Below are 26894 nucleotides of genomic sequence, written 5' to 3'. Positions count from 1 at the left end.
ATGCATTGTTCTAGAGCTGTATCGGCAGTCTGAGATATTTTTTGCACATTTTCGGTAAGGTCCTGTAATTGCTCTGACATAGGTTTAAGTAAGCTTTCTACTTTTAAGGCAAATCTGTCTTCTAGATTTTCAAAAACCATAAGTACCTCTGGGGAAAGTTGTAAATCATCATCCTCCATGTTCGGTGCAATGGCGGCCACCATTTTAGCTGAGAGTCATTGTTCTGGAGCCCCGGAGATATCTTTTGCATCCCTCGGGAAAAATGCCTTCACCGAGTTTGATACTTGGCCAGGAGTTTTATTTTTACCCGAGCCAGTCTTTCCCATCTTTTTAGATGGTAGTCTGTCTATTTTCAACTATTTTAAATGTATTTTAGAAGGATCAGGGCAGGAGCCGAAGTTCTAGGCATCCATACGCTTTCAGCATGACACCACGCCCCCCCTGAAGGAAGAGCTTGATCATTTTGATGGCAGTGGTCAATCTCCCTCAAGTCACCTTGGACCTTTCCCATTGTCTTCCTTCAGGGCATAAAGGTTTGAGGGTTCACTTAAAGGTTGAGGGGTCTCTTGTGGGCATTTCTGTTGGTTGGCAGTGCTGGCAGCTAGCCATATCACTAAAAGAGATTTCAGCATCAGCTCCCTGGCTGTTTTGATGACAATGCCCAGCTCTATATATCTTTAATGAAATTGAGCAAACTTCAGAGGACGGCGGAAGACAGGAAGGCCTGGCGTGATCTGGTCCATGGGGTCGCAAAGAGTCGGACTCGACTGTGCGACTGAACAACAACAAATATATCTTTATCAAAATATTCTGATGATGTGGTAGAGGTTCTGAATCACTGCCTGGCTGCTGTGATTAAATGTCCAACAGTGAACAAAATGAAACTGAACCCTGGAAAGACAGAAGGGGGGAGTTGGATCCCAGAGCTAAATAGGGAATCCTTGTGAAATATGCTTATGGTGGAAAAGTATACCCAGCTATGAATCTTAAAATGCTTGTAGTTAAATTGTGCAATGTGGTGCATATTGATGAAAGCAATGTACTCCGAGCATCTAAGCAAATATAGTCCACCTCAAAACCCGGGGACTTCCGGAAAAGGCGGCTTGGGTGTGCTTTTGAATAAAGAATTTACTAAACAACAACTATAAGTGACAAAGCATCTTAGTCAAACACTGGGATCAACTCTACAACCAAAATTCACAAATACCAACATTTATAAACAGCCAGGAGACCGTCCAAATGGATGCTCAACTCAACGAATGGTTGCTGCTATAAAAGTCTTATCAGTACAGTGTACTGGAATACCTAAGATACAGAGAAATATGACCACCCATCAATAAAATATCAAAGGCATAGAAGTTAGTTGGGATGGAGGGGAGAATGCATAAAAGCAGGGTCTAGGATTGGGTCCTAAACTTTACTTCTCTTTGTGCAGCACTTCAGCCATTGTGGAGGTAGTCCTCAGATGCAGAGCACATTTGGGGAAGTGCATATTACCCACAATCCTCCTGATACATGTGGTCACCCTTTTGTCTGAATCACTGAGCATATTTTCCAGCTTCAATAGGCAGGACATGAAACACTCTTTTTTGAAGAATGTGGTCACCCTTTTGTCTGAATCACTGAATCACTGAGCATGTTTTCCAGCTTCAATAGGCAGAACATGAAACACTCATTTTTGAAGCTGAGGATACTGCAGCATGGTGATCTATGCAGTTAAAGTGGTAACTGGAAATCAGGAGGCTCATGGGTAACTCACACTCCTGGTACACATGGTTCAGTACATAACTTCTGAAGTGGACTAGCTAAGTAGAGGACTGAAATCTGGAGAATTCATGAGATAGGGAAGCTTGAGAACTGCCGGTCTAGTTCAGACTGCTGGTGGCTATGTTTTAGGGTTGCCAAGCCTCAGCTGACAATCCCCAAGAGCACTGGGATTAGAAGACTGCTAGGTGAGACATCACTTCCTGTTTCAGACAGGAAAGTGACATCATGATGCTCTAGGGATTTTCAAATCTCTGTGGTAAAAAAAACCCATAGAGATTTGCAAATTCCTAGAGTGCCATGTCACTTCCTGTGCATTTTCCAAGAATGCATATAATCCACAGTTGGAAACCACTGATCTGGAGCCTGCAGAGGCTAAAGCACAAGAATGATGAGGGTGAGAGTGATGCACCTCTGCACACTTAAAAAAGGCTTAAAAGTCACCCCAACATCTCCCCCCAAAAGGCACATGAAATAGGAACACTGATATACCAAGGAAAGATTCACTGACCCAGTCAATATGATAATTCAAAAAGGTGTGATTTATGGATTTATTTATCTGCCACCTTTTCAGAGACCTGCTCGAGATAGTTTAAAACTAAAAATAATAACACAAGACATTGAAAGCAAGCCAAGGTAATGAAATGTAAGACACTAAAAAAGAAAGACAAAAACATTAAAACCGACCCTTTAAAGAGAGTCAGTTTGGTATAGTGGTTAGGAGCGCAGACTCTAATCTGGGAGAACCGGGTTTGATGCCCAGCTCCTCCACATGCAGCTGCTGGTGTGACCTTGGGTCAGTCACAAGTTCTCTCGGAGCTGTTCTCTGAAGAGCAGTTCTCGAAAGAGCTCTCTCAGCCCCACCTACCTCACAGGGTGTCTGTTGTAGGGAGGGGAAGGGGAAGGAGATTGTATGCCACTCCGAGACTCCTTCAGGTAGTGAAGGCAGGATATAAATCCAATCTCTTCTTCCTCTTCTTTTCCTTCTAAATAAATTAAAGGTGATAAAAGCACCATGAAGCATAGGACAGCCTCAAATGATATTGACAGAACAGGCCATGAAAGAAGGCAACCATGAAATTGCTAAAACAGATACAAACTCAGTAGTCGAAAGCCTGGGTGAAAAAGAGGTATGTTGGCCTGGCACCTGAAGGACAGTGAGGCAAGGCACCAGGTGTAATCCTTCAAGGACAGGGCATTCCAAAGCTGAGACTCTTAGGGCTGTGATTCCCCTGGGGGGTGATTTCCTTGCTCTTGCAAGTGGTGTTGGGGGAAATGGGGGGGGGATTCGGCATTGCAGTCACACTCCGGCATCACTTCCATCATGAACAGGAAGTTATATCAGTGCATAACCACAACGCTCTAGGATTCACCCCAAGTTATGTGGGTAAACCAATATGGCATCACTTCCAGTTTTCAGCAGAAATAACGATAAGACATGGGTAATGGTAAGGCATTGGCACAACTCCAAGACAGTAGGTCCCTGCCCTCAGCCATTTCTCAGTGGAGGCCAGCACTGGGCGATGAACCCTAGACCGAACCACTGAAAACCCCTCTCTAACGTCATCATCCACCTCATATCTGCAGGTTGAGGCACAAAGGTGATGTTATCTCTTAAGCAATCACCCTTCGTTCCAAACGGGGCTCTCCCACTAAAAGCTGCAGTTTAGTGTGGTTCACTCTGGCCAATAAAATGAGCCTTGCCTAAATGTTCCAAGAAGAACTTGCTGAGCCTCGTAGTTTCACTTTCCATTTTCTGTAATGCTGGGATGTGTCTGAAAATACCATTAAAAACTCCCCATTGTTCAAATATTAACTTTAGAAATCGGCTTGGAGTGTTTACCTGCTAGTTTTGGCATAAATGGCCCTTAATGATAAAGTGGTTCCCAGAAAGGGTATTTGATGGCCCAACTGGAACTTTCCTGTAAAGCAAACAAGGCATCCGCTTTGAGGTTACACAAACCCCCCTTTCTGATAGTTCTGATAAGCTCTGATTTCTCCATCCCTATAAATATAGCAGAGAGGATGTGACTTCCCCAAATCCCATGGCTGGTGTGCAAGAAGCTTTCATGGATCCGAAGGTGAGTTGCTAAAATATGCACAATTTGGAATTTATCCTATCAGTTTTTTCACAGGCAACAGAGAGAACCCCCTTTTGAACACCAAAAAAAGTAATGCTGGGAATCAAAGGACCCATGGATAAAAGCCATCCAGAATAGGAACTGCGGTGAGGAGAGGAATTGGGTGAGAATGTGCAGAAGCTGATAGGCTCCAACCATAAGAACATAAGAGATGCCAATGTTGGATCAGGCCAAAGGCCCATCCAGTCCAACACTCTGTGTCACACAGTGGCCAGAAATACCAGGTGCTATTAGAAGCCCTCCCATTGTTCTGCTCCATATGCTTATCTAATTCCCTTTTGAAGCTGTCCATGCTTGTAGCACCCACCACTTCCTGTGGCAGTGAATTCCATGTGTTAATCACTCTTTGGGTGAAGAAGTACTTCCTTTTATCCGTTCTAACCCGACCGCTCAGCAGTTTCATGGAGTGCTCACGAGTTCTTGTATTGTGGGAAAGGGAGAAAAGTACCTCTTTCTTTACCTGCTCTATCCCATGCATAATCTTATAAACCTCGATCATGTCACCCCTCAGTCATCGTTTCTCCAAACTAAAGAGCCCTAAGAGCTTTAATCTTTCCTCATAGGGAAAGTGTTCCAACCCTTTTATCATTCGAGTTGCCCTTTTATGCACTTTTTCCAAAGCTATAATATCCTTTTTAAGGTGTGGTGACCAGAACTGCACACAGTATTCCAAATGAGGTCGTACCATTGATTTATATAGGGCATTATGTTATTGGCTGATCTGTTTTCCATACCCTTCCTAATAATCCCCAGCATAGCATTGGCCTTCTTTATTGCAGTCACACACTGTCTTGACATTTTCAGTGAGTTATCTACTACCACTCCAAGATCTCTCTCTTGATCAGTCTCTGCCAGTTCAGACCCCATCAATGTGTATTTATATTTAGGACCATAACTAATTCCGCCAAACTGATTTTAAGCTGTTTTAATTTGTTTAATTCTGTAATTTATATTATGTAATGTATATACTGAACGCACTCAGTGCCTTATGTAAGCCGCCCTGAGCCCGCTTGCAGGGAGGGCGGGGTATAAATGTCATAAAATAAATAAATAAATAAACTTCTGGGTGACCAAGGGATACATGACCAGCAGCTGTGGCATAGCAGATTATGGGCTGCTCCTTATTTGCCGTTTTCATAACACTTTCCACCTTGCAAATAGGTAACTTGCTGCTTTTCACAAAGATTTAGAAGAAGAAAAGATTGGACTTATACTTCACCCTTCACTACCCAAAAGAGTCTCAGAGTGGCTTACAATCCCCTCCCCCTCCCCCACAGCAGACACCCTGTGAGGTAGGTGGGGCTGAGAGAGCTCTCTCAGGAACTGCCCTTGAGAGGATAGCTCTGAAACAAAGACTGACCCAAGGTCACACCCACAGCTGATCCAAGGTCACACCTAACCACTACACCAAACTTGCTCTCCAATTAAGTTATGCTGGGACAGAGCCATGTGCCTTCAGCTGCAGGGCAAATCAGGGACTGATTACAACCCTCCCAGGCTCAGAATCAAATGATGCATCTCACCACTTGGCTTGCCAGTTTCTCAATTCACCTTTTCTCTGGTACTTTGAACAGCCACATGATCTAGGAAACTAACAGGTCAGGATGTTTCTCTTCATACTGGCTGCTTCTGGAAGGTGAGGGCTTCTTCTCTTCCAGAAGCTGGCCTTGGTACTTGGGTGTGAGTGTGGTGGGCAGGCTGCCCTTGGTGCCTACCACCCCATCTGGCCAAAGCAATGATAGCCCACAAAGGCCAAGAAAAATCACAGTGTCAGCACAGCACCAAGAAGACATGAACCAGGGGTCTACAAGCTGAGGGGCAACTAACAGTTATTTTCTACTACCCAGATGTAAAGCTCATGACACTACCTTATACTGAGTTAATGTAAGGAAAACTAGCTGTTAAACTTGAAGAATTAAAGTTGCTATTTTAAATTTCATCTGAATTAACTAACATATTACTTTTTTATTGTTAAGCCATACAGTTCCAGTTTATTTTTGACACTTCAGACTAACGCAGCTACCCCTGTGGAATGTTATTAATTTGTTCCTCATTGGATGCTTCACCCATTCAAGTTTTAAAATTTTTTGCAGTTAATATATTGTGTTTACAAGAAGCTCAATCAGTTCTGGTAAATAAAATGGCTGTTCAGCTGAACAGATTTGAATCAGTTCTTAATATTACACTGGGGGGGTTGGGGCTTTATTTGTTCCACAAAATGTATGTGATGCATGCTACCATTTGAGTTTGTTATAAACACTATGTATTTGCTGAAATAGAATAAGCTAATATAATGCTTTGTTTAAATTTATTACAGAAAGGGGCTGAAAAGTTTCCCAAGAACAAGGACTTCTGTGGCTTCTTAAAGTCAAAGACTTTTTGGTGACAAGAGTTCATAGAATAGAGTCCCCTTTTTCAGATACACATTTTTCAGGTTGGGGGTTGGGGGTAGAAAGGTTAGTAGCAGAGCATGTACATTCCTTGAAGAAGGTGTTTCCAAGCACTGGCAGCTGACAGGAGTTTTAGGGGACACCAAAACAGAATTTGGTGGAATCCTAGAGCATTGTGCCAATGTGCTGATGTCACTTCTGGGTTCCCACCAGAAATTATGCTGCAGCATTGTTGTGATGTCACCTTCCCCAGCATGGGACCAGGAAGTCTCCCCACTGTACGGGCGGACCTGGCTCCCTATTTGCAACTCTGGTTCCACACAGAAAAAACAGTGGAACATTTCAGAACAATGGCAACCTTGTTTCCAGCATGTGACCACCTCCCTAAGTAATGCCTTCCTGCTTTTTGTTTTAGATGCATCTGTGGCTCTGCACGCTCTTTATGTCCTTGATTATCGGTCAGTCATGGGCCAGCAGCATGAATGCCTCCCTCACGGTCTTGAAGAAATCAGTGCAGAAAGGCCCTCTAACAATACAAGGTACGGAATAGAGAACACCTCCTCGGAAATGATGATCATCTGCCTCACTGGATCATCTTGAGTTTTGTTATCCTCAGAGGTCGATTCGGGGGGGATCGCGGGGGATCGCAGTTCCCCCGGGTGAGGTGCGGGGGGCGGGGCACATGACAAAGCCCCGCCCCCTGCTTCCGGCCACCCCGCTTCCAGCCCTCATTCAGCCAGGAGGAGGCAGGAGAAGAGGGAGGGTAAGTTGCTTCCTCCCCACCTCTCCCCACCCCTGCCTGCCTGGGGCCAGGGAGGGCCTTGGTGGGGCTTCCTCGCACTCCCGCCGGCCTTGCAGGTCCACCACCGGGCCCCTGATGTCAGGGGGTGTGCCATATGCTAATGAGTTATGCTAATGAGTTCCCCTAGCTCTTTTTCTACTAAACGACCCCTGGCTTATCCTTGTACAAAGGGACCTTTCATACAGCCCAGGTCCACTGCTGGCAACTGATCACATGTATAGCAAATCCTGTGTGCTGACCATCACCAGCTAGACCATTTGCCCCCTTTCAGGGTGGATTTGATTTAACTCAAATTAATTTAAATCATGATTTACATCATGTTTTGAATCACTACTCAGTAGGACAAGTTTTAAATCATAGTTTTCTACATAAAGACTCATTCTTGCTGGTATGATCTTAATATTTACAACCAGATGAAGGTTTCATTTTTAGAATAGCAACTTTTCAGATTCGTTCTACAGTTATATCAAAAATTACTGTTTTGGTTATACTATTAGAAACTTACCATAGATAGATAATTATGAAATTAGTGCAGGGAGCTGGCATTCAGGCGCGCAGGGAAATGCAGTTTCCCCGCATGCCTGAATGCCCCTTTAAGTGCAGGGAGCTCACGTTCAGGTGCGCAGGGAAACCTCGGCTCCCTGCATGCCTGAACACCAGCTCCCTGAACTTAAAGGGGCCCCTTTAAGTGCAGGGAGCTTGGGCTTCCCTGCATGCCCAGTCTCCAAGTGGAGATCGGGCGCCTGCCCTGCAGCCATCCCTCTCCCTCCTCTTTCTCTAGAGAGGAGGGAGAGGGGTGGCTGTGGGTGTTGGGGCTTGGGGGTGGGGTAGAACCCTCCCCCAAAAGAGGGGGACCCCTACCAAACCCGGGGGGGTTGCAACCCTACCTGATAATTTCAACTTGCGATTCCAAGGATTGAAGACTAACACAAATGAATGCTTAAAATTAAGGTTGCCAACTGCAGCTTGCAAAGTTCCTGGCAGGGGTTGAAATTTGGAGACAAGAAGGAGCTCAGTGGGGATATGGTGCCATTGATTCTTCCCTCCCATGCTGTCCTTTCCTCCAGGGAAAGCAATCTCTATCATCTGCGAATCAGTTGTAATTCTTGAAGAACTCCAGGCACCACCTGGAGGCTGGCAATCCTAGGCAGAATACATTATGTTGGTCTTTAAGGTGCTACTTAAGGTGCTGCTGTTATAAAAAGGTTATGGTAACAGTGTTCTAAAAAAACGAATTTACACAATAGTTAAATCGGGTCTGCTCCCAACTTTAATGCTAGTGTTCTTTTGGTTCACAAAGCAGAATTTTTGCTCACAACACTCCACAGCTTAGAGGGAACACTGGAAGAGTCCTAAGGAGGTGTTCTCAAATCTAACTCAGGTCTACCCATCGTGGCTTACTCCTAAGAAAGCATTCTTAGGATTACACTGGAAATCGCCCAACTAATTTTAACAGGCTCTCTTCCTAGAAAAAATGATTAACTGAACATATTAACAGGGCTCCCAAGTACTTACCTTGATTCGGCAGGGGATATGTAGTTCTTTGCGGGACCATTCCCGCGGGAAAACACAGGCACTGCACTATTCCATCGCCCAGACATGACATAGGTACGTCGCTGGGTGACGCTCTAGCAATGGGGCTGGAAACTCGATGGTACCATCGAGTTTCCAGCTCCATTACCAGAGCGTCACCCACTACATGCCTACGTCACGTCTGGGTGATGGAATAGTGCAGCGCCTGTGTTGCAAGCAAGAATCTTCCGGCGGGGAAGCATGTGTCCCCCGCCGGTTCGTAGGTAGGTACTTGGCAACCCTACATATTAACAAGAAATCAAAAACGTGCAAGTTGATTAAGAACTAACAAACTCAATATATTTTCCTGTCACCAGCTAGAAATATTTAAAAACACAATGTTCAGTCTTAGAGCCAGAGCCATTCTCAGGTATGTTTTTAACCACATGAAGGTAATTACTTCAACAGTCCAACTTCATTTTACTGCTCACAGCTTCAGTCAGAATTCTTTAAAAACTGACATCTGACCAAAACAGATAAGCAAACCTGTTGATGCCTAACTAAAGACTACAATTCCCAGGGGCAAACTGCTCTTTAAGATATATGGCAGTTCTACTTAGCTACAGTTAAATGCTGACTGGGGCAGCACAAAACCCTTAAGATACTTTTTTTTTCTAATGTGCTCAAAAAACACAGGATTAAAGATTATAAATTGGGAGCCTGCAGGCAGGCAGGAACAATATGAAAATCTCACCCTAACCTCTAAACTCTTCATGTTCCAGAACTCTCTAAGATCTCAGGGGCTAGAGTAATGTATCCTTCCCTTTTTCCCCCTGTAACTGTCTACCACCTGCTCGCAGCATTTCATTCATTCCACATTATATTCAGCAAGCTATGGGGGGGTGCAGTGTCAAAGGCATATTAATCTGCATACATGAGAAGTCCCTTGGGTAGTTAATGGCCCCTCTTTTGTCTGAGGGTGGCCCCATTGGGTAGATTTTGTTATCCACACAGGACCAGCTGGTGTACTAACAGATTTCTCTCAAAACTCAGCTTCTGGCAAAAACTGGTGGCAACTCATAATACTATGCTTTCTGTGTGTAAGTTTGTGTGGGGAGTTTTATGAACCTCTACTCTGGTCTGCCCGCCCCGACCCCCCTAAAATGCTCATACAGACAAAGTAGTTGTAAACTTTTTAAAAAATAAACAGGATTTTTTTTCTGGTTTTCCTGTTTAAATCTTGTCCTTAGAATCAGTCTGATTTCAAGACATTCAGCCCATGCTATTCACACTCCTGAGTCCCCCAGTTTTAAAGGGTACCCCAGTTGGCATTACGGAAGAAGCCATATCACGGGGTCCTCCTGCAAGATTTGGGGGTCGCACTATTACTGAGAAGGCAGTGGCTCTCATACCATGAAGATAGCACAAGATGGGGCTAAGGAGTCCACCAGTTTTCAACACTTTAATCTTCACTCTGTTCTTTTTCTCTTTTGTTTTGCTGTTTCAGTCCACAGCAATGGCAGCCAGGCAGCCAAGATCCTGAAGAGAAGCACTCAATATTCTAGCAGGAGCAACGATGCTCTCAGTGGTACCACTCTGAAATGGGTCAGATTCCGAGGGTCTGCCCCCAGTGGTGCTGTGTTCATCTGGAATCGCTATGCCGAAAGGACAGAATACCCTTGTTATGAATCAGGCTGCACACCCGGTTTCTACAGCCCAAACCGTGGCCCCTACTGCTTTTATCCTTATGGAGACAAGGAGCATAAGAATGCTCAGTTCTGGCTTTTGATAAATGAAAATAACTTTGAATCACTGAAGTGGCAAGACGATTCCTGGGGTGATGTTCCATCGAATTCTATAAACAGCTGCCCAGGATACCGACTATATGTCGGGAAGAATAGATACGGCCTTGGGAAGGTAGACCCCCGTAATAGCGCTTTCTTCATAGGGATAGATGGTAAGGAATACTGGTATAAATATTACGATGTTCTGGTGGTTTATAAAGACTATCTCTCACAGAGCATCTACAATGTCCATTATATGAAGGAAAGGGGGATATACACCAATCAGAACTTGGTCTTAGTCTCCACCAAGCTCATCAACAACAACTGTAATACAGTGAAGAAAATTACCTCACTGTCCGAAACAGTAACTAATGAACGTCGCTGGGATTTTAGCACTTCCATCTCAATAGGTGTGAGCACTAGCATGTCTGCAGGGATCTTTTCAATAGTGAACTTGGGATGGAGCATCACTCGGGAGAAAACATTCAGTTGGAGTGAGGGTTCTACAATGACTGAGTCAGTCACATTTTCAGAAACGGTAGAAGTTGATGTTCCCCCTAACCACACATGTGATGTGTCAATGGAGGGCCAAAGAATGTACGGAAACATTCCCTTCACTGCAACAGTGACTCGTGAATATCGCAATGGGGACAGACGAAGTGCCACTGTCCAGGGAGTCAGCACAAACACTATTGTGGCACACGTGGATATCCACGTAAAGCGGTGCCAACCCATCCCAAATGCAGCTTCATGTAAGTAATAAGGTCAGGGGCATCCACCAGCTCCCTAGCCACATATGCCTGAGCAGAAATCAAGAAGAGAAAATGTGCCGTTGTGGCACTTTAGAGACTAATGGGTTGGATCCAGCTTGCTTTTTCAAGCAATCTCTCCCAATTTCCCTGCTTATGGAAACCCCTACCCCACGTGGCTTTTGTCCATTCTGGTGCCATGATCCCCTGTGTAGCCTTTTTGAATATCAAAGGGGATCAATCACCTTCTCCTTTTTTTATCAATGGAAAAGCTGGCTAGATCTAACCCAATGGATTCATCTGTAGCTTGAGGTTTCATAGGCATCTTGCTGCTACATTAGGCACATGAATTGGAAAGGTGGATCTTCCTATTTCTACACAGAACTTTTTCTGTGTCATCACAACCAAAGAGGTCTGCTGTCTTATGCTATGCATGTTTACTTAATGTCTCACACAAAATGAACAGTCTTCCAAGTAGCCATGTTTGAGACTGGTCCAGTACCTTTCATTCATTGTGTTCTTTGGTGGCTTTCTGCGAACAGTTTGGTCTTCTTCACCAGTTTCAGCTGTCCAAATTGTATGACTCAGCAGAAAACCAGCTAACAATCCTTTAATTATTTGAATCTTGATCTCACTCTTTCTTAAACATTCATCTATGCATAGATCCAGATGCTGTTAAGTTGTTGATGTATTTCATAAATCATCATGGAATCAATGTGAAATCAGCTTGCTGTTGCTTGTTAGCCATAAATTAGAAAACAATAAAGAAAATTTAATTTTCTTACACCTGTGGTTATCTGGGATTTTTCTCTATCAGAATGGTGTTGGGTGCCTAAGCATATGCCCCTGTATGCTTTCTCGTCTTTAAGCAATGTTTAAAGAAGTGTGTTTTTTTAAATGCTGTAACTATTTCAAATAGAACATGCATCCAAAAGAGAAATGGAGCATCTACACACTCCAAGAAAGGAAATATATCCAGCGGAAGTCCTCAGATTTTTTCATGTTATACATTTATAGTCAGCCAAACCTTGTCTTCAAATGCATTTTGATCATTCCAAATGGGGAAAAAATCAATAGGAGTTGGGGGCAGAGGTTCTGGAACAGTAAGTCACTGGGCCCTTTCCCTGTAAGTTAAATGGCCAGTCCACCCATCCATCCCAAGGAGACACTTCATTGCCTTACACCCTTGGCTTGCCTGAAGTTGCAGATGTTCTCATGCCTCTGGGCTATGGTTGCCAGCCTCCGGGTGGGACCTTGAAATCCCCCAGAATTACAACTAATATTCAGACTACAGAGACCACCTCAAGAAAATTGCTTCTTTGGAACGTAGACTCAATGGCATTATACCCCACCGAGGTCATATTTGATGTCAATCTTTCAAACCCTATAGAGGAAAAGGGAGCTTTTCTGTCCTTGCCATTTGTGTAAGGCTGGATGCTCTTCGTGTTGTTCGTGTGTCTTCATAAAATACCAGAAGATCAATGAGAGATCAAAATGGACCTTACCCACACAGGAAAATCCAGTAGCCAATGATCAGTATAGTACAACAACTCATATTATAGCGGAATATGAAACCATGCGTGGATACAGCCTCCCTACCAAAAGAGGATGCTTAAAACAATATGCATTTCACCCGGACCCTGTGGGGAATGTCCATTTAAAATGCTGCAGGGGGCTGATTCTGCTCAAGATCATGGCAGCGGAGAGGGGCTTCAGCCTTCCCCCTCCCCAACACTTTGCCAAGCCAAAATGGCCCCACCTTTTTTGGATCTGTTTGTTAAAAAAAAATCAGAGGTCATTTTGGGGGGGAACGCGGGGGATCGCAGTTCCCCCGGGTGAGGTGTGGGGAGGTGGGGCACACAATGAAGCCCCGCCCCCTGCTTCCAGCCTTCATTCAGCCAGGAGGAGGCAGGAGAAGAGGGAGGGTAAGTTGCTTCCTCCCTGCCCCTGCCTGCCTGGTGCCAGGGAGGGCCTTGGCGGGGCTTCCTCGCACTCCCGCCGGGCCCCTGATGTCAGGGGGTGTGGCATATGCTAATGAGTTCCCCTAGCTCTTTTTCTACGAAATGACCCCTGAAAAGAATTGTGTAGTTTGGCCCTCAGGTACACAGCTGAGATGGAAAGGGAGTGAGAGAGAACCTTCACACACACACACACACACACTTATCCATCCACCTTTCCTTAAGAAAAGAAATTGCACAAAGTTTTGGACTTTTGCTCCTGCTGGATTAAACATATTCCATGGAAATACATCTCTTGAGGCATACATTTCTTAATCCCCGTCCCCCTAAAATGTTCAAGTATAAGCAATTCCATGGAAAGAAACTATGGCTGGGGGCGGATGGGGGAAGTTAACACTGTCATCCTAAGCAGAGTTATGCATTTTAAAGTGCATTAAAGTCAATGCCCTTTAACAGGTTTAATTCTATTTAGGGTGGCCCTTTTTAAAAGCCTTGAAAAATAAGCTCGCTCTTCTCCCAACGGATGAGCGTGAGCATCTTTGTTTATTATGTATATGCTTACTTCATCCATACCCCACCTTCCTCCACAAGGGGGAACCAAAGTTGTTCATATCATTTGCCTCTGCTCTGTTTGATCCATTCTGTGAGATAGGCTAGGTTGAGAATATGTGACTGGCCCAAGTTCACCCAGAAAGCTTCAAGGACAGGGTGCTGAACTTGGTTCTCACAGGTCCTAGTCTGAAACTCTGGCCACTACATTATGCTAGTTCTCACAAATGGAGGAGTTTTTTATTTTGTGTTGTTGTTGTTCAGTCGCACAGTCAAGTCTGACTCTTCGTGACCCCATGGACCAGATCATGCCAGGCCCTCCTGTCTTCTGCTTTTTTTAATTTTTAATTTAATTTAATTTAATTTTTGTATTTTAAGTGGTATATTTAATCAAAGTTTAATACCATTTGGAATCCCAGATTCTTGGATCAAAACAAACCTCGCCTGGCTCACTGGATACCCACAGGCCAATCTCGCAGCCTAACCTATTTCACAGGATTGTCGTGGCAGTAAGAGGATTGAGAACACTGTCTGCCACCTGACCTCCTCAGTGGAAAGGTGATTTAAAAAAAAATGTGATAGATTTCATCTCTGTATCCCAAAATAGCCATCTTGAGTCCATCACTTGAGAAAGGCAGGTTAAAAATAGGTAAAAAATAATAAATCACAGTTCCATGAAAGGGATCTGCCACTTTCATGGGACTTGCAATGTGCACAGCTCACAAAGTCTGCCCAGCCAGTTTGGTGTAGTGGTTTAGAGCGTGGACTCTAATCTGGGAGACCTGGGTTTGATTCCCCACTCTTCCACATGCAGCTGCTGGGCTACCTTGGGTCCGTCACAGTCCTCTCAGAGCTATTCTCTCAAGAGTAGCTCTCAAAAGAGCTCTCTCAGCCCTACCTACCTCACAAGGTGCCTGCTGTGGGGAGAAGAAGGGAAGGAGACTGTAAACTGCTCTGAGACTGCGAGTGAAGGGCAGGGTATAAATCCAATCTCCTCCTCCTCCTTCTTCTTCTGCAACTAGCCAATAACCACCTTACATATACAAACCCAGAAATATTAGCCTGTCACACACAAATTCACGCACATTACAAGCATAACTTTTTAATGTGCACAGATAGCCAGAGTCCTCTACACAGTCTGATCACATTCCACGCTTTGGTCCCAGTGAAATCTGCAGGACTTAAGTACCTCAGCTCTAGACCAGGTTGTGCCCAATTATGCTACCAAAATGCCACTGAACATGTAATAGAATAGATTCTTTCCACATCCTTCTTTAACCAGAATCGAATGTGCCGTTCAGTAGTGCTTCAACACCCATGCCACCATGACAAGCACACCTAGAAGTTCCACATGCGTCTCTCCTCCTGCCGCCCTCCTCATGTGCCAGGCTCACCCCAGCGCTACAGCATGACAGTCACACGTCAGAATTGCACCAGTACTACACTGCACCTTAAAAGTATTCTCATGCTTCTCTCCCACTCACCCTTCACAGTTAGGAAAGATTCCAGCAGCCATAACACACATCCCACCGTGAATCCATGACAAGCAATGCACACATGACTCACTGTGCATATTGGGGGGGGGGGATCTTCCTCATATATCACCTTGAGCCAAGGCAGGGTATAGATATTTTAATACAGAACTAATTCTAAAAGATATTCCAAATTGACCCTTCATTTGAGCCAGGGCTTAATCCCTGCGCTCAGGGCACGGGCTCACGCTTTTAAGCTCAACCATTCTGTGCGTGTGAAGAGTGCCATTTCCACCCACATATCCGAAATCAAGAGGCAGGGTTTCCAGGTTAGACGGCACAGTACCTAAGCATGCTTGGCACCTCTTGCCATCTCTGAAGCAAATGTACTTCGCCAGCCTCCTGAGAGCAAACCCTGTCAGCTTCCCCAGAACTGACCTTCCACAGCCTGCAGTTCAGCGTCTTAACCACTTGAGCCACCGCAGCTCCTTGAGCCAAGGCAGGGTATAACTATTTTAATACAGAACTAATTTTAAAAGATATTCCAAATTGACCCTTCATTTGAACCAGGGCTTAATCCCTGCATTCAGGGCACAGGCTCACGCTTTTAAGCTCAAACATTCTATGCATGTGAATAGTGCCATTTCCACCCACATATCCGATATCAAGAGGCAGGGTTTCCAGGTTAGACTGCACAGTACCTCAGCATGCTTGGCACCTCTTGCCATCTCTGAAGCAAATGTACTTCGCCAGCCTCCTGAGAGCAAACCCCATCAGCTTCCCCAGAACTCATCACACGCTTTCCCACACCACCATAGCTTCCCAAAGCTCAGAAAATTCCATCCCAGCTCTTCCAGAGGAACAGCTTCTGGCTCCTGCCCCACTATCAAATTTCAACCCCTTCTTCTGAGATTTGGGGCCAATCACAGGTTGGCCAGTCATCCCTCTTCTTGTACTGCTGTCAACCTTTCTGTGGTGATGTTTTGGGCCACAAAAGAGGACAGGAGACCGACATTCCACACATCTCTTGAGACAATTTGTGGCTCCCTGCTGCGGCTGATCTCCTTGGCCCTGCTTTCGACCGTTTCCAGGTCAGAGTCCCAAGTAAATGAGATGGTTAACCATCCTAGGTCCAACGAGAGGAGAAGGGAGGCTTGCGTATCCCAGCTGAGCCTTCTGCCAATTCACCTCAGCACTGTCGTGAGTGCATATCTCAAATACCCAGGATCCACCCAGCCACCCCTCCCCGCCTGACTGGGCAGGGCTCCGGCTGCCTGCAGCCGGTGGAGCCGTCACTTCCCTCCATCAGTGCAAACGCAGGCACCCGCGGACCCAGCATGTCAGAGAGCCCTAGCCAAAGGGAGGCCCCTGTGGAGGGACAAGAAGCCCCCACAGAAGAACCCCCCTGCGCCGAGCTAAAAGCTGCTGCAGAGAAATGGTAAGTCAGGCTGGGGGTGGGGGGTAAGGGTGAAAGGGCATTGAATGCACTAGTGGGTATGCACCAGGCAAATATGTTTTTAAAGCTGACCCCTCCCCATGAACACTGAAAACCCTAGAGAGGTGGTACCGGTAGTAGTGAGAATCGGGAACAGAGAACTCAAAGAGGGGAAAGGAACGTGCTGCGGCACATAGTGCATTCGTGCGATGAACAAGGTCATTTTAGGGCACGGGAGCCGACGGTAGGGAAGCGATCCCCCCTGCTGAGTCTGCCCCTCACCCCCTGCCACCTTTCAAAAGCACACTGTGAGGTGACTCCAGGTCAGACGTGTCAAGTTGAACATTAAGACATGGACAATCCCCATGCGGCACGTAGAAGATGGCAGAGGATGCCTGGAGGGGGGGAAATGCTCGTGTTGAGGAGGACGTGAAGGAATCTAAGCAATTCTGGAATCTCGGTGTGCAGCACCTTGGTGCTTTGGAAAGACATAGGCCTGGCAACCCAGAATTACAACTTGACTTGAGGTGGGAATCCAACCTGAGAGGACTTTTTCAGTACTCCTGTAGCTCATATGCAAGTGTATGTTGCATAACATATTGAGAGACAGCATGGTGTCATGGTTAAGAATGGCAGACTCTGATCTGGAGAACCAGGTTTGATTCCCCACTCCTTAACATGCAGCCTGCTGTGTGGCCTTGGGCCAGTCACAGTTCTCTCAGAGCTCTCTCAGCCCCACCTACCTCACATGGTACCTGTTGTGGGGAGAGGAAGGGAAGGCGACTATAAGCTGCTTTGAGATACATGAGGCCTGCTGGGTGGCCTTGGGCCAGTCTCAGCCCCATGTGCCTCACAAGGTGACTGTTGTGGGAAGAGGAAGGGAAGAAGACTGCAAGCCACTGAGACTCCTTAAGGTAGAGAAAAGAGAGGTGTAAAAACCAACTCTTCTTCTACATGTTCTGAAGTCCCTGAGACAGAAAACAGAAAATAGTACCTCCACCTCAAAATACGATTAAATTCATTGTGGCAACCAAAGGGTGCTGGTTGAGACCACTGTGTTACTCTTTCGACCCTATGCAACCCTCCTTCATGTCTGTGTGGTGAAACTAATTTTGCAGGCACCCCATTCTAGCACTAGAGACGTAGAATAGTTACAAAGCTGGCCCAAAACCTAAGCTGCTAGACCTTAAAAAGAAGCCCGCCTCTTCAGACATGTGACACAAACCACCCAATGAAAGCAAGATTCTGTTTTACCCCTCTTGACATTACAATATTTTAAAGATGCGTCTAAGGCTTTTGGTAACTAAACTCTCTCGTTTTGCCTCTTAAAACACTCTTCTTCTAATTAAGAACCCCAGACCTTTTGTGGTCACCTGCTCCAAAATTACCCGGGACATGGGGAAGCCTTGGACATCTTGTTTGTTAGATTAACCCATGTCCAAGCAGGAGTCTCCCTGCTTTCTCTTTGCACCTTGATAAGCAATTTAGTGGGCATACGAAGACCACCATAGCACCAAATTCCTAAGAGGGAAAATCCTGCTGTACTTGTATTAGCTGCCATTGAGTACAGGAAAGAAAAACAGTCAAGAGTCATTGTAGTGTGCTGGTTAGAGTGTCCGACTAGAATCTGAGAGGCTCAGTTTCAAATCCCCACCCTGCCGTGGAAGCCTGCAGCCTGTGACTTTCTCTCAGCCTAACCGCCTCACAGGGTTGCTGTGGGGATAAAACAGAGAAGGGAAGACTGATGTACACTGCCCTTAATTCCTTGGAGGAAGGACTGGATTTTAAAAAGTGAAATAATTTGTTGAGCAAAAAAGAGAGTTATGTGACAAGTGAAAATAAACTCTCTTTGTGTCTGACGAAGGGAACTCTGGCTCTCGGAAGCTTATACCGTGAAGCTCTTGTTGATCATGGAGCCGCTCTGAGCGCAAATCAAACAGGGAAAATAAAATGAGCAATAAACAAAGTTCTTCCTCCACAGAGCTGAAACTTACCTGTGTATGGTGGTAAATTAAAAGGGAGGCAGAAAAATCCTAAAGCTATCGGATTTCTGTTACAGACTATATTTAGGGCTCTTTGGAAGCAGTGCGTCTGCTTGGAAGAAAGTCTCATGTTACTCAGTGGGGCTTACTCCCAGGAAAGTGCTTGTCATGTTGCAGCCTCTTACTCTCTTCCAACCATCCTTGGGGGTAGGGGTTTCCATTCAAATATCTCCCGTTCTGGAAAGTTTCCCATTCTGAAGTCAAGTCTTTTTCTTTCTCTCTGTTCTCCTTCAAAGGACAGTTCCCCTTTCAAGAGCCATTTGGCTCCCATCCTACCTGCCAGAAAATTACTAGCCTCTCTCCAGGAGATCTGAATGAGTCTTTCCCTCACAAGCCCTAAGGCCATAAGAAAACACTCTTCTGTCCTGTCTTGTCACAAGAAAAGCCGTCCTCCACTTCCTGGCAGACTGAAGCCTAGATAGAAAAACATGATCTGAAACTGCTTGTGAAGGAGGTTTTAGGTTAGGGCTGTGAGCTCAGGAAATACCTGGAGATTTCTGGGGTGGAGCCTGGGGATGGTGGGCAGTGTTCCCTCTAAGCTGAGTTAGTGTGAGCTAGCTCACAGTTTTTTAGCCTTCAGCTCGCACGTTTTTGTCTTAGCTCAGGAAGGATGGCTCCAGAGCCAACTAATTTATGCAGTAGCCAAACCGCTCGCTCACAGCTTTAATGCCAGTAGCTCACAAAGTAGAATTTTTGCTCACAAGACTCCACAGCTTAGAGGGAACATTGATGGTGGGGTTTGGGGAGGGGAGGGATCAATACAGGCTTGCAATACGTAACCACCACCCCCATTCTCCTTTCCTCCATATTATCCTCACAACACCCCTGTCAGATAAGTTAGGCCGCTGCAGTAATATGACTGGCCCAAGGTCACCTAGCAAACTTCCATGGCAGAGCAGAGAACTGAACCTGGGTCTTCCAGATCCTAGCTCAACACACCACACTGGCTCTCCATAGGTCATGAGATGAAAATAACTAGGCTCCAATCAGTCTTTCTGTTGATAGAAAAGGGAGGATTCTCTTTTGACCACCCAAAAAGGCACCACTGAAGGGCATGGACAAAAGCCATATGGAGCTGTAACAACAATATTCTGCAAGCATGTACAAAATGCTGCCTGGATCCTACCCATTGTCTATTTTATTTCTGACATCATACAAACAGATCATGGTAATGGACTGACATTACCAGGCCAGAGTCCCCTGGACCCACTGATTCCATTAAAGCATACCCGGTTCCCCCATTCCTATGTTTGGGTCTCCAGTGTCCACTACCTCTTTGTGTAAATACTATTGAGCCTTCTCATCCCCACTTAATTCGAACAGCTAAAGCCTCTTTAGGAGGATTAGAGCGGGACTGAGGAATAAAGCCACAGGCTGGGCCGAGGCCCAGGCGGGCTCCTCATTTGATGGGAGTGATCTCAGCCTCCCCCATCCAGATTATCACTCGGTCCCCATCCCCATGTGGATGGGGATGCAATAGTTTGAAAAGCAATTCACGGCCTTAAAAGATGGGTGCAGGGGCTGCAACCAAGTCAAAGTCTTCAAGCCCAGTCTGCTGTTGATGTTGATCTCAGCTGAACATGATTGTGTTTGTATTCTTAACTCTTAGAAGGAAAGTCCTTGTCCGTTCTCCCTGTGTGTTGGCTCTGGATAATCCAGCTTGGGAAATTCCTTAATACTGGGGGTTTGTGCTTGGGGAGGGCAGCAGGGAGGTGATGCCATAGGGTCGCTCCCTCCACAGCTGCCAGCTTATTCAGGAAATTGTATCTTTGATAATACAATCTGTGCATATATTGTTATTCAGGGGTCATTTCATAGAAAAATAGGTGCAGGAGCTCATTAGCATAACTCATTAGCATAACTTATTTGCATATGCCACACCCCCTGATGTCACCGGAAGTGTGTCAGAAGGCAACACCCACCGCTCAGGCACCACTGGACTGTTTTGGATTGCTAGCTATTGGGGGGGGGGACTGCAGATCTGTCCTCGCAGAGGAGGGAGAGCTTGTACCTGAATAAAACTTGGTCTTAAAGGTGCCACTGGACTGTTTGGGACTGGGGGGGAGCTCTGCAACTTACCTGGCTGCTTCTTGCTCTGACTGAGGGCTGCTGGGAGCAGGGGGTGGGGCTTGTTGCATGTGCCCACCCCCTGGGCTCTTTACTGCCGGAGCTCTGCTCCTGTGCGCTCCTGCAGGAAATGACTCCTGCTGTTATTGCTTTAAGATTATTAGCTAGTTTGGGTGGTTTGGTTTTGGGGAAATGGCCAAGAAGGTGTTTAAACAAACAGTTACATTTGCCTCTCATTTGTTTACTATTGCAATCCCAAGAGTTTACAGTGGTCTCATCCAATGTCCACGACTTGAATGCAGCCAGCTTTTTTGCTCAGCCTTTTCCAATCCCACTCTTTGCTCCAGCCCCCCATCGCAAATGGCTTTTGTCCATGCAGGTCCTACGATTCCCCAGCAAAGCCTCTTTGGATGGTCATAGGGACCCCTCCTCTCTTTTTCAGCAGCAGCTGGTTGGATCCAACCCTATCCCATCTAAATATTACTGCATTAAAGAATGGACGTGCTGTCCATTTCTCCTACCATACACAGTTCTGACTCACAGACAGCAGCCTCTTTGTTGATAATATGCCAAGTCATTTTGGGTCTCCAGAATGCTTATGTACTTTTCCTATATGAACCTCCCCAAATCCCAATTGGAAAATACCTAGAGATTTATGGGTGGAACCTGGGGAGGGAGGGGTTTAGAGAGGGGAGGGACCTCAGCAGGTTGTTGTGCCACAGAGTCCACCTTCCAAAGCAGCCATTTTCTCCAGGGGAACTGAGCTCTGTCATCTGGAGAGGAGTTGTAATCCTGGGAGATCTCCAGCTCGCACCTGGAGGTTGGCAGCCCTAGGGATAGGATCTGCGGAGGCTCAGAGAAGACCTTCTCCCACTCGAGGCGTGCCCTCCCCAAAAAGGACCTTGCAAAGACCTTCAGTGCACACCTCTGTAAGCCGATTAAAGTAATTTTGTCAAAGCAGGCCTTTTCGGCAAGATTGCCCAGACGTCTTATTGTTTTCACTTGCATGCTCTGACAGTTTTAACAGTGGCCATTCCCACTTGGTCTATGTTTGGACCAGAAAATATAAATCCCTTCAAATACGTGACGCAAATATTTCAACACAGTCTTCCGCACAGCCCCAACCGCTCTGAACTGTCTGTCAGCGCTAATCTGGGCCGACAGGAACACCCTGTGATTTGGCATCTGCTAGGCTGCCGCTAATGAGACCACAGGGATTTTTCCTCATCCAGGGACAATTCATTACATAACTGGGGAAAGGACGGGACCTCGGGGCCATTATTGATACTTGCAGAGCCTTGCCCCAGCCTGACAACCAGGAAAAGACGCAGAGCTCTCGTTACGGTCAGTTAAAGGGCCGGACGAGAGTTGCCAACTCCTGGTTGGAAAACATCTGGAGATTTGGGCACAGAGCCGGAGAGGTTGGGTGGAGTTTGGGAGGGAGAACAGCAGAAAAGCAATAGCGTAGAATCCACCCTTCAAAACTGCCATTTTCTCTCAGGGAACTGATCTCTAGGTACCAATCATACGTGGAATTAGCCGCAGAATAGGCACGAATGCCAGGCAGATTTTAAGGTGGTTTGGTTTTGGGGAAATGGCCAAGAAGGTATTTAAACAAACAATTACATGCATTTGCCTCTCATTTGTTTACTATTGCAATCCCAAGAGTTTACAGTGGTCCCGTCCAATCTCCACGGCTTGAATGCAGCCAGCTTTTTTGCTCAGCCTTTTCCAATCCCACTCTTTGCTCCAGCCCCCCATCGCAAATGGCTTTTGTCCATGCAGGTCCTACGATTCCCCAGCAAAGCCTCTTTGGATGGTCATAGGGACCCCTCCTCTCTTTTTCAGCAGCAGCTGGTTGGATCCAGCCCTATCCAGTCTAAATATTACTGCATTAAAGAATGGACGTGCTGTCCATTTCTCCTACCATGCACAATTCTGACTCACAGACAGCAGCCTCTTTGTTGATAATATGCCAAGTCATTTTGGGTCTCCAAAATGCTTATGTACTTTTCCTATATGAACCTCCCCAAATCCCAATTGGAAAATACCTAGAGATTTATGGGTGGAACCTGGGGAGGGAGGGGTTTAGAGAGGGGAGGGACCTCAGCAGGTTGTTAACTCTGCCATACAATAAATAAATAGTAAGTCAAGTACCCTAAAATTCAAGCGTCAAATATAGTTGCCATGAAATCTGTGGATTTGGATCTTAATTACCACCTACCACATCTCCAAAAGTGGACCAAGAGTTAATGTGGAGTAGTGGATAAGAAGATTAGCTAACCATGTGGCAGTGGTGTCAGGATACAGGTTTTGTGCAAGAAAGGAGAGGATAATTTGGCCCATGGGCATACAGCACATTATGAAGTTCTCCTGCTTGGGTCCCTTTGAAATGTTTCTTCATTTCAATGTATGGCTTGGGCAGGAGAAATTCCAGCAGATTGCCCCCCACGCTAGACAATAAGAGGAGAAAATGTCATTCAGAATTTTTACCTCGGGCATCTTGGGCCAACCCTGTAGGAAAGTCTTTAAGAGGACATTTTACCTCAGCTCTGAGGTCTCTGAGTGGCAAAACCTCTCAGACTCAACCCTCCTCCATGTGTATCGTGGTGATCAAACAGGCCTGCTTTATAAGTCTGTTGTAACTATTACTACAGTAGTGTCTGAGGAGTGTTATGGAATACAGGAGAAGTAGTAGAGAAACATTAAGAGCCAAAAAGTAGCTGGATTTTTCCCCCAAAACAAGGCCGAACACACTCGGGAGGAGGCACTTTTCAGTAAGAAAAAAGGATGGGGAAAGAGCTTAATAGCACCCCCAAAACACACACACACACACTATTCTCTATCTTTAAGTCACAGACTCAGCAGCTACATTCTGTAAAACTGAATGTCATTTTAAAATGCCTCTTGATATTATCAGTTACACAAATACAATGATGATATGCACCCTGACGATAAAGGAATTCAGAAAAGTTGCAGGGTGCAGTTCTCACTTGAACGGGAAAACCCCCGGGGTCTCCAGCAAACCCAAACTGTGAGTGGCTGTAAAATGCAATTCTAGTACTGCTTCTAATTAGGGAGGTTTCCAATAAGATTTGGATCTCAGTATTAATTTCTTAAAATATAAAAAAACAGATTACCTCGCACTATAAATATGCCTGGCTCCTGAGATGCTGTGACATGAATAAATACGTCCCCTTCACAACAGCTTGAAATTTCGATTAAGTCTTCTATTTCTCTCCATACATAGCAAGACTCCAGTAGCACCTTAAAGGGTGCGTTCAGACAGGCCATTTAGTCCACTTTCAGCACGCTTCAGTAACGGATTTTATATTCACGTTCGCACACCCAACATCTGCACACCGTCCCCAGCCATCGCTTTCTGGCTCAAACCGCCTTTAAAATGGAGTATTGGATTCCCCCCCCCCCCCCGTATACGGAGGGGCGCCTATGCGCATGCGCAAACTGAGGGAAAAAATTAAAACCCGCTGACACACACTCCCACGCGTCAGTAGTGTAGATGCCAGGGAGCAATGTGACTCCACGGTGAGGCGGGAGAAGGGAAGTAAGTGTGATCGCGATTATCCAGATCAAATATAATCCAGTTAGAACCGGAGCAGTTTAACCCGCTCTCAGCACGCCGTCTGACCGCACCCAAAGACTAATAAAATTTGTGGCAAGGTATGAGCTTTTGTGGCTCACAGAGGCGCATACCCTGTGTTAAGTCCAGCGCTTAACAAATAGTCGAAGAGTGATTTCAGCAAAAACTCAAGTTTAATCTTCAACATGAACACTTCTCCAACACGGTACAACATCTGATAGCCCGAACAGCTTGTCCATTGTAGCTGGTCGGTATTTAAACATTCCCGGCTAATGTAGCCACACCTACTATACAGATATCAACCAATGCAGTTGAGCATATAAGGTCCAATCAATGTCGTTCCCGCTTACAGACATTCGAACGTGATTGGACACGGTTGTCTTGGACTACAATCCTTGTCCAAGACGAAGCTTAACATTGCTTCCTTATGAGGTGTTTCACTTTACCTTTAATGCATTCATGGCAGCATCTGAATACATTACACCCTGCCACAGATTTTGTTAGTCTTTAAGGTGCTACTGGACTCTTGCTCTTTTCTGCTGCTACAGACAGACAGACACAGCTACCCATCTTGCTCTGTCCCCATATGTAAACACTTTCTAGAATTACTTTTTACTAGAACAAAAAAGCCAGTGCTGCTACATAATGTTTAGAGTGTCAGACAAGGCTCTGGAAGACGCAGGTTCAAATTCCCATGGAAGATCGCCGGGTGACCTTCGACCTGTAACAGTCACACTCTCTTAGCCTAACTTACCTCACATTGTTGCTATTAGGAGGATAAAACTGAGAACGTTGGAAGTTGTTTTTATACCCCCCCCCTTTTCTCCCCACTGAGAATATCTTAATAAAAGTAAATATATGGTTATATCTACACAGCAAGTAATGAAGGTTTAAGTAACAGAGGTCTTTGTAATGTATGAAAATTTAAAATTGTACCGTGCTTAAAAATGTCACAACATGCATACATATGCTGAACGCTGGGATACCGACTTCCTTCCTTGTCACATGGCCTCAGAAGAGGCTGCTGGGAGGCCATGGAGGCAGTCAGCCAGATCCTGTCTCTGCTTGGCACATGCCCCCAACAGCTGGCACCTGCTCAGCCACGTGGATCCGGACTAATCCACTGCCGGCAGCACAGCCCTGACCCACATTGGGCTCTTCCTGCTGCGTTCCCATGGCAACAAGCACTGAACATGCCTGGAGAGAGTGAGCGAGCGGGATGACGCTCTGTCTGCCGAAAATTCATTCCATTACTGACGCTCCCCCCCGCCCCCATCACCACATCTCCGTACTTGAGGAAGCTTCACCGGTTGCCCATCGACTTAGGCCTCCGTGAAAAACACCTGGCCTTTCTGCATCCATCATTTCAAACTGCCCATTTGCTTAGCAAGGGTCCTTTCTACGCTAGACCTTAAATCCTGGTTCAACCCTGTCCCCGAACTTATATTCTACATTACACTCGAGTTCACCCCTGTAATTATCTTGGGGTATTTTTTGTTTCCACATTACATTGAGGCCACCCCGGTTTTGCCTCACACTTGTCCCGGGATAAACGAGTGCTGTTATAACCAGGCATTAATGCAAGGTATTGTGTCACGAGTTGAACTCCGGACAAAACCAGGGATGAGATCAAAGTACGGAAAGGACCAAGGAGGGAGGGAAGGGGTCCTCTCTTAGGTATACCCAGGGCATTTTTTGTAGAAAAAGCCCAGCAGGAACTCATTAGCATAATAGGCCACACCCAACAGCAGAAACTCATTAGCATATTAGGCCACACCCTGACAGCACCGCTCATTAGCACATTAGGCCGCACCCCCATGTTACCAGAAGTGTGGTCATCCAGCCACACCCACCTTTTGATTCTTATTCTGTTTATCTTGTTTGTTGTCAAAACCCAGGGCTTTTTTGGTAGCAGGGACTCCTTTGCATGTTAGGCCACACACCCCTAATTGTAGCCAATCCTAATGAGTTTCTGCTGTTGGGGGTGGCCTATTATGCTAATGAGTTCCTGCTGGGCGTGGCCAACTCGGGAGCCAGCCGGAACTCCGTTCCTGTGCGTTCCTGCCCAAAAATAGCCCTGAGTATACCCACTGCCCTAAAATATCTCCCAAACTTCCCACCGCCTAGTGTGCTTTCCCAATTTCTTCAAAGCCTGGGGGGGAGAAAGAAAAGAAAGTAGGACCCCTAGGTTTCTAACCTCCTGGTGGGGCCTGGAGAGCTCCCAGAATTACAGCTGCTCTCAGACTACAGAGATCAGCTCCCCTGGAGCAAAGGACTGCCTTGGAAGGCGGACTCTATGGCATTGTACCCTGCTGGGGTCGTCTCCCTCCCCATACCCCACCCTCCTCAAGCTCCACCCCCAAATCTCTAAGAATTTTCCCAACCCAAACTTGGCAACCCCAGACCTAACCAGCTTTTCCATTGGTGAAACAAAGAGTCCAAAAAATCTATGGTAGTTATTCTAGGATCCTCATGGACAAAAGCTATGTGGGGTAGGGGCTGTAGAAGGAGAAGGACTGGGGAAGAGGGAGAGGGAAAGCGGGCTCGATCCAGCAGTGACTCTTGCCATGACATTCTCTTCTACAAGGCACCTTCATTTTCCGCACAAATTTGGGGAGGGAAGCAACA

At 46.0% G+C, this 26894-nt stretch overlaps 1 protein-coding gene across 1 annotated transcript in view; it reads left to right on the top strand.

Moving 5' to 3' along the window:
• The first annotated feature begins 3809 nt into the window (after positions 1-3809).
• The window catches only part of LOC107122667 (natterin-3-like), a 40038-nt gene continuing 16953 nt past the window's right edge, over positions 3810-26894 (top strand). The window contains exons 1-4 of the mRNA XM_015425792.1: positions 3810-3845; positions 6711-6834; positions 10117-11145; positions 16358-16559. Of these exons, the coding sequence (XP_015281278.1) occupies positions 3810-3845; positions 6711-6834; positions 10117-11145; positions 16358-16559 (1391 nt within the window). The remainder of the gene's footprint in view (positions 3846-6710; positions 6835-10116; positions 11146-16357; positions 16560-26894) is intronic.

Source organism: Gekko japonicus, unplaced genomic scaffold (assembly GCF_001447785.1).
Source record: "Gekko japonicus isolate JY-2015 unplaced genomic scaffold, Gekko_japonicus_V1.1 scaffold1967, whole genome shotgun sequence".
Taxonomy (NCBI): domain Eukaryota; kingdom Metazoa; phylum Chordata; class Lepidosauria; order Squamata; family Gekkonidae; genus Gekko; species Gekko japonicus.
This window is presented reverse-complemented; position numbering and strand designations above follow the sequence as displayed.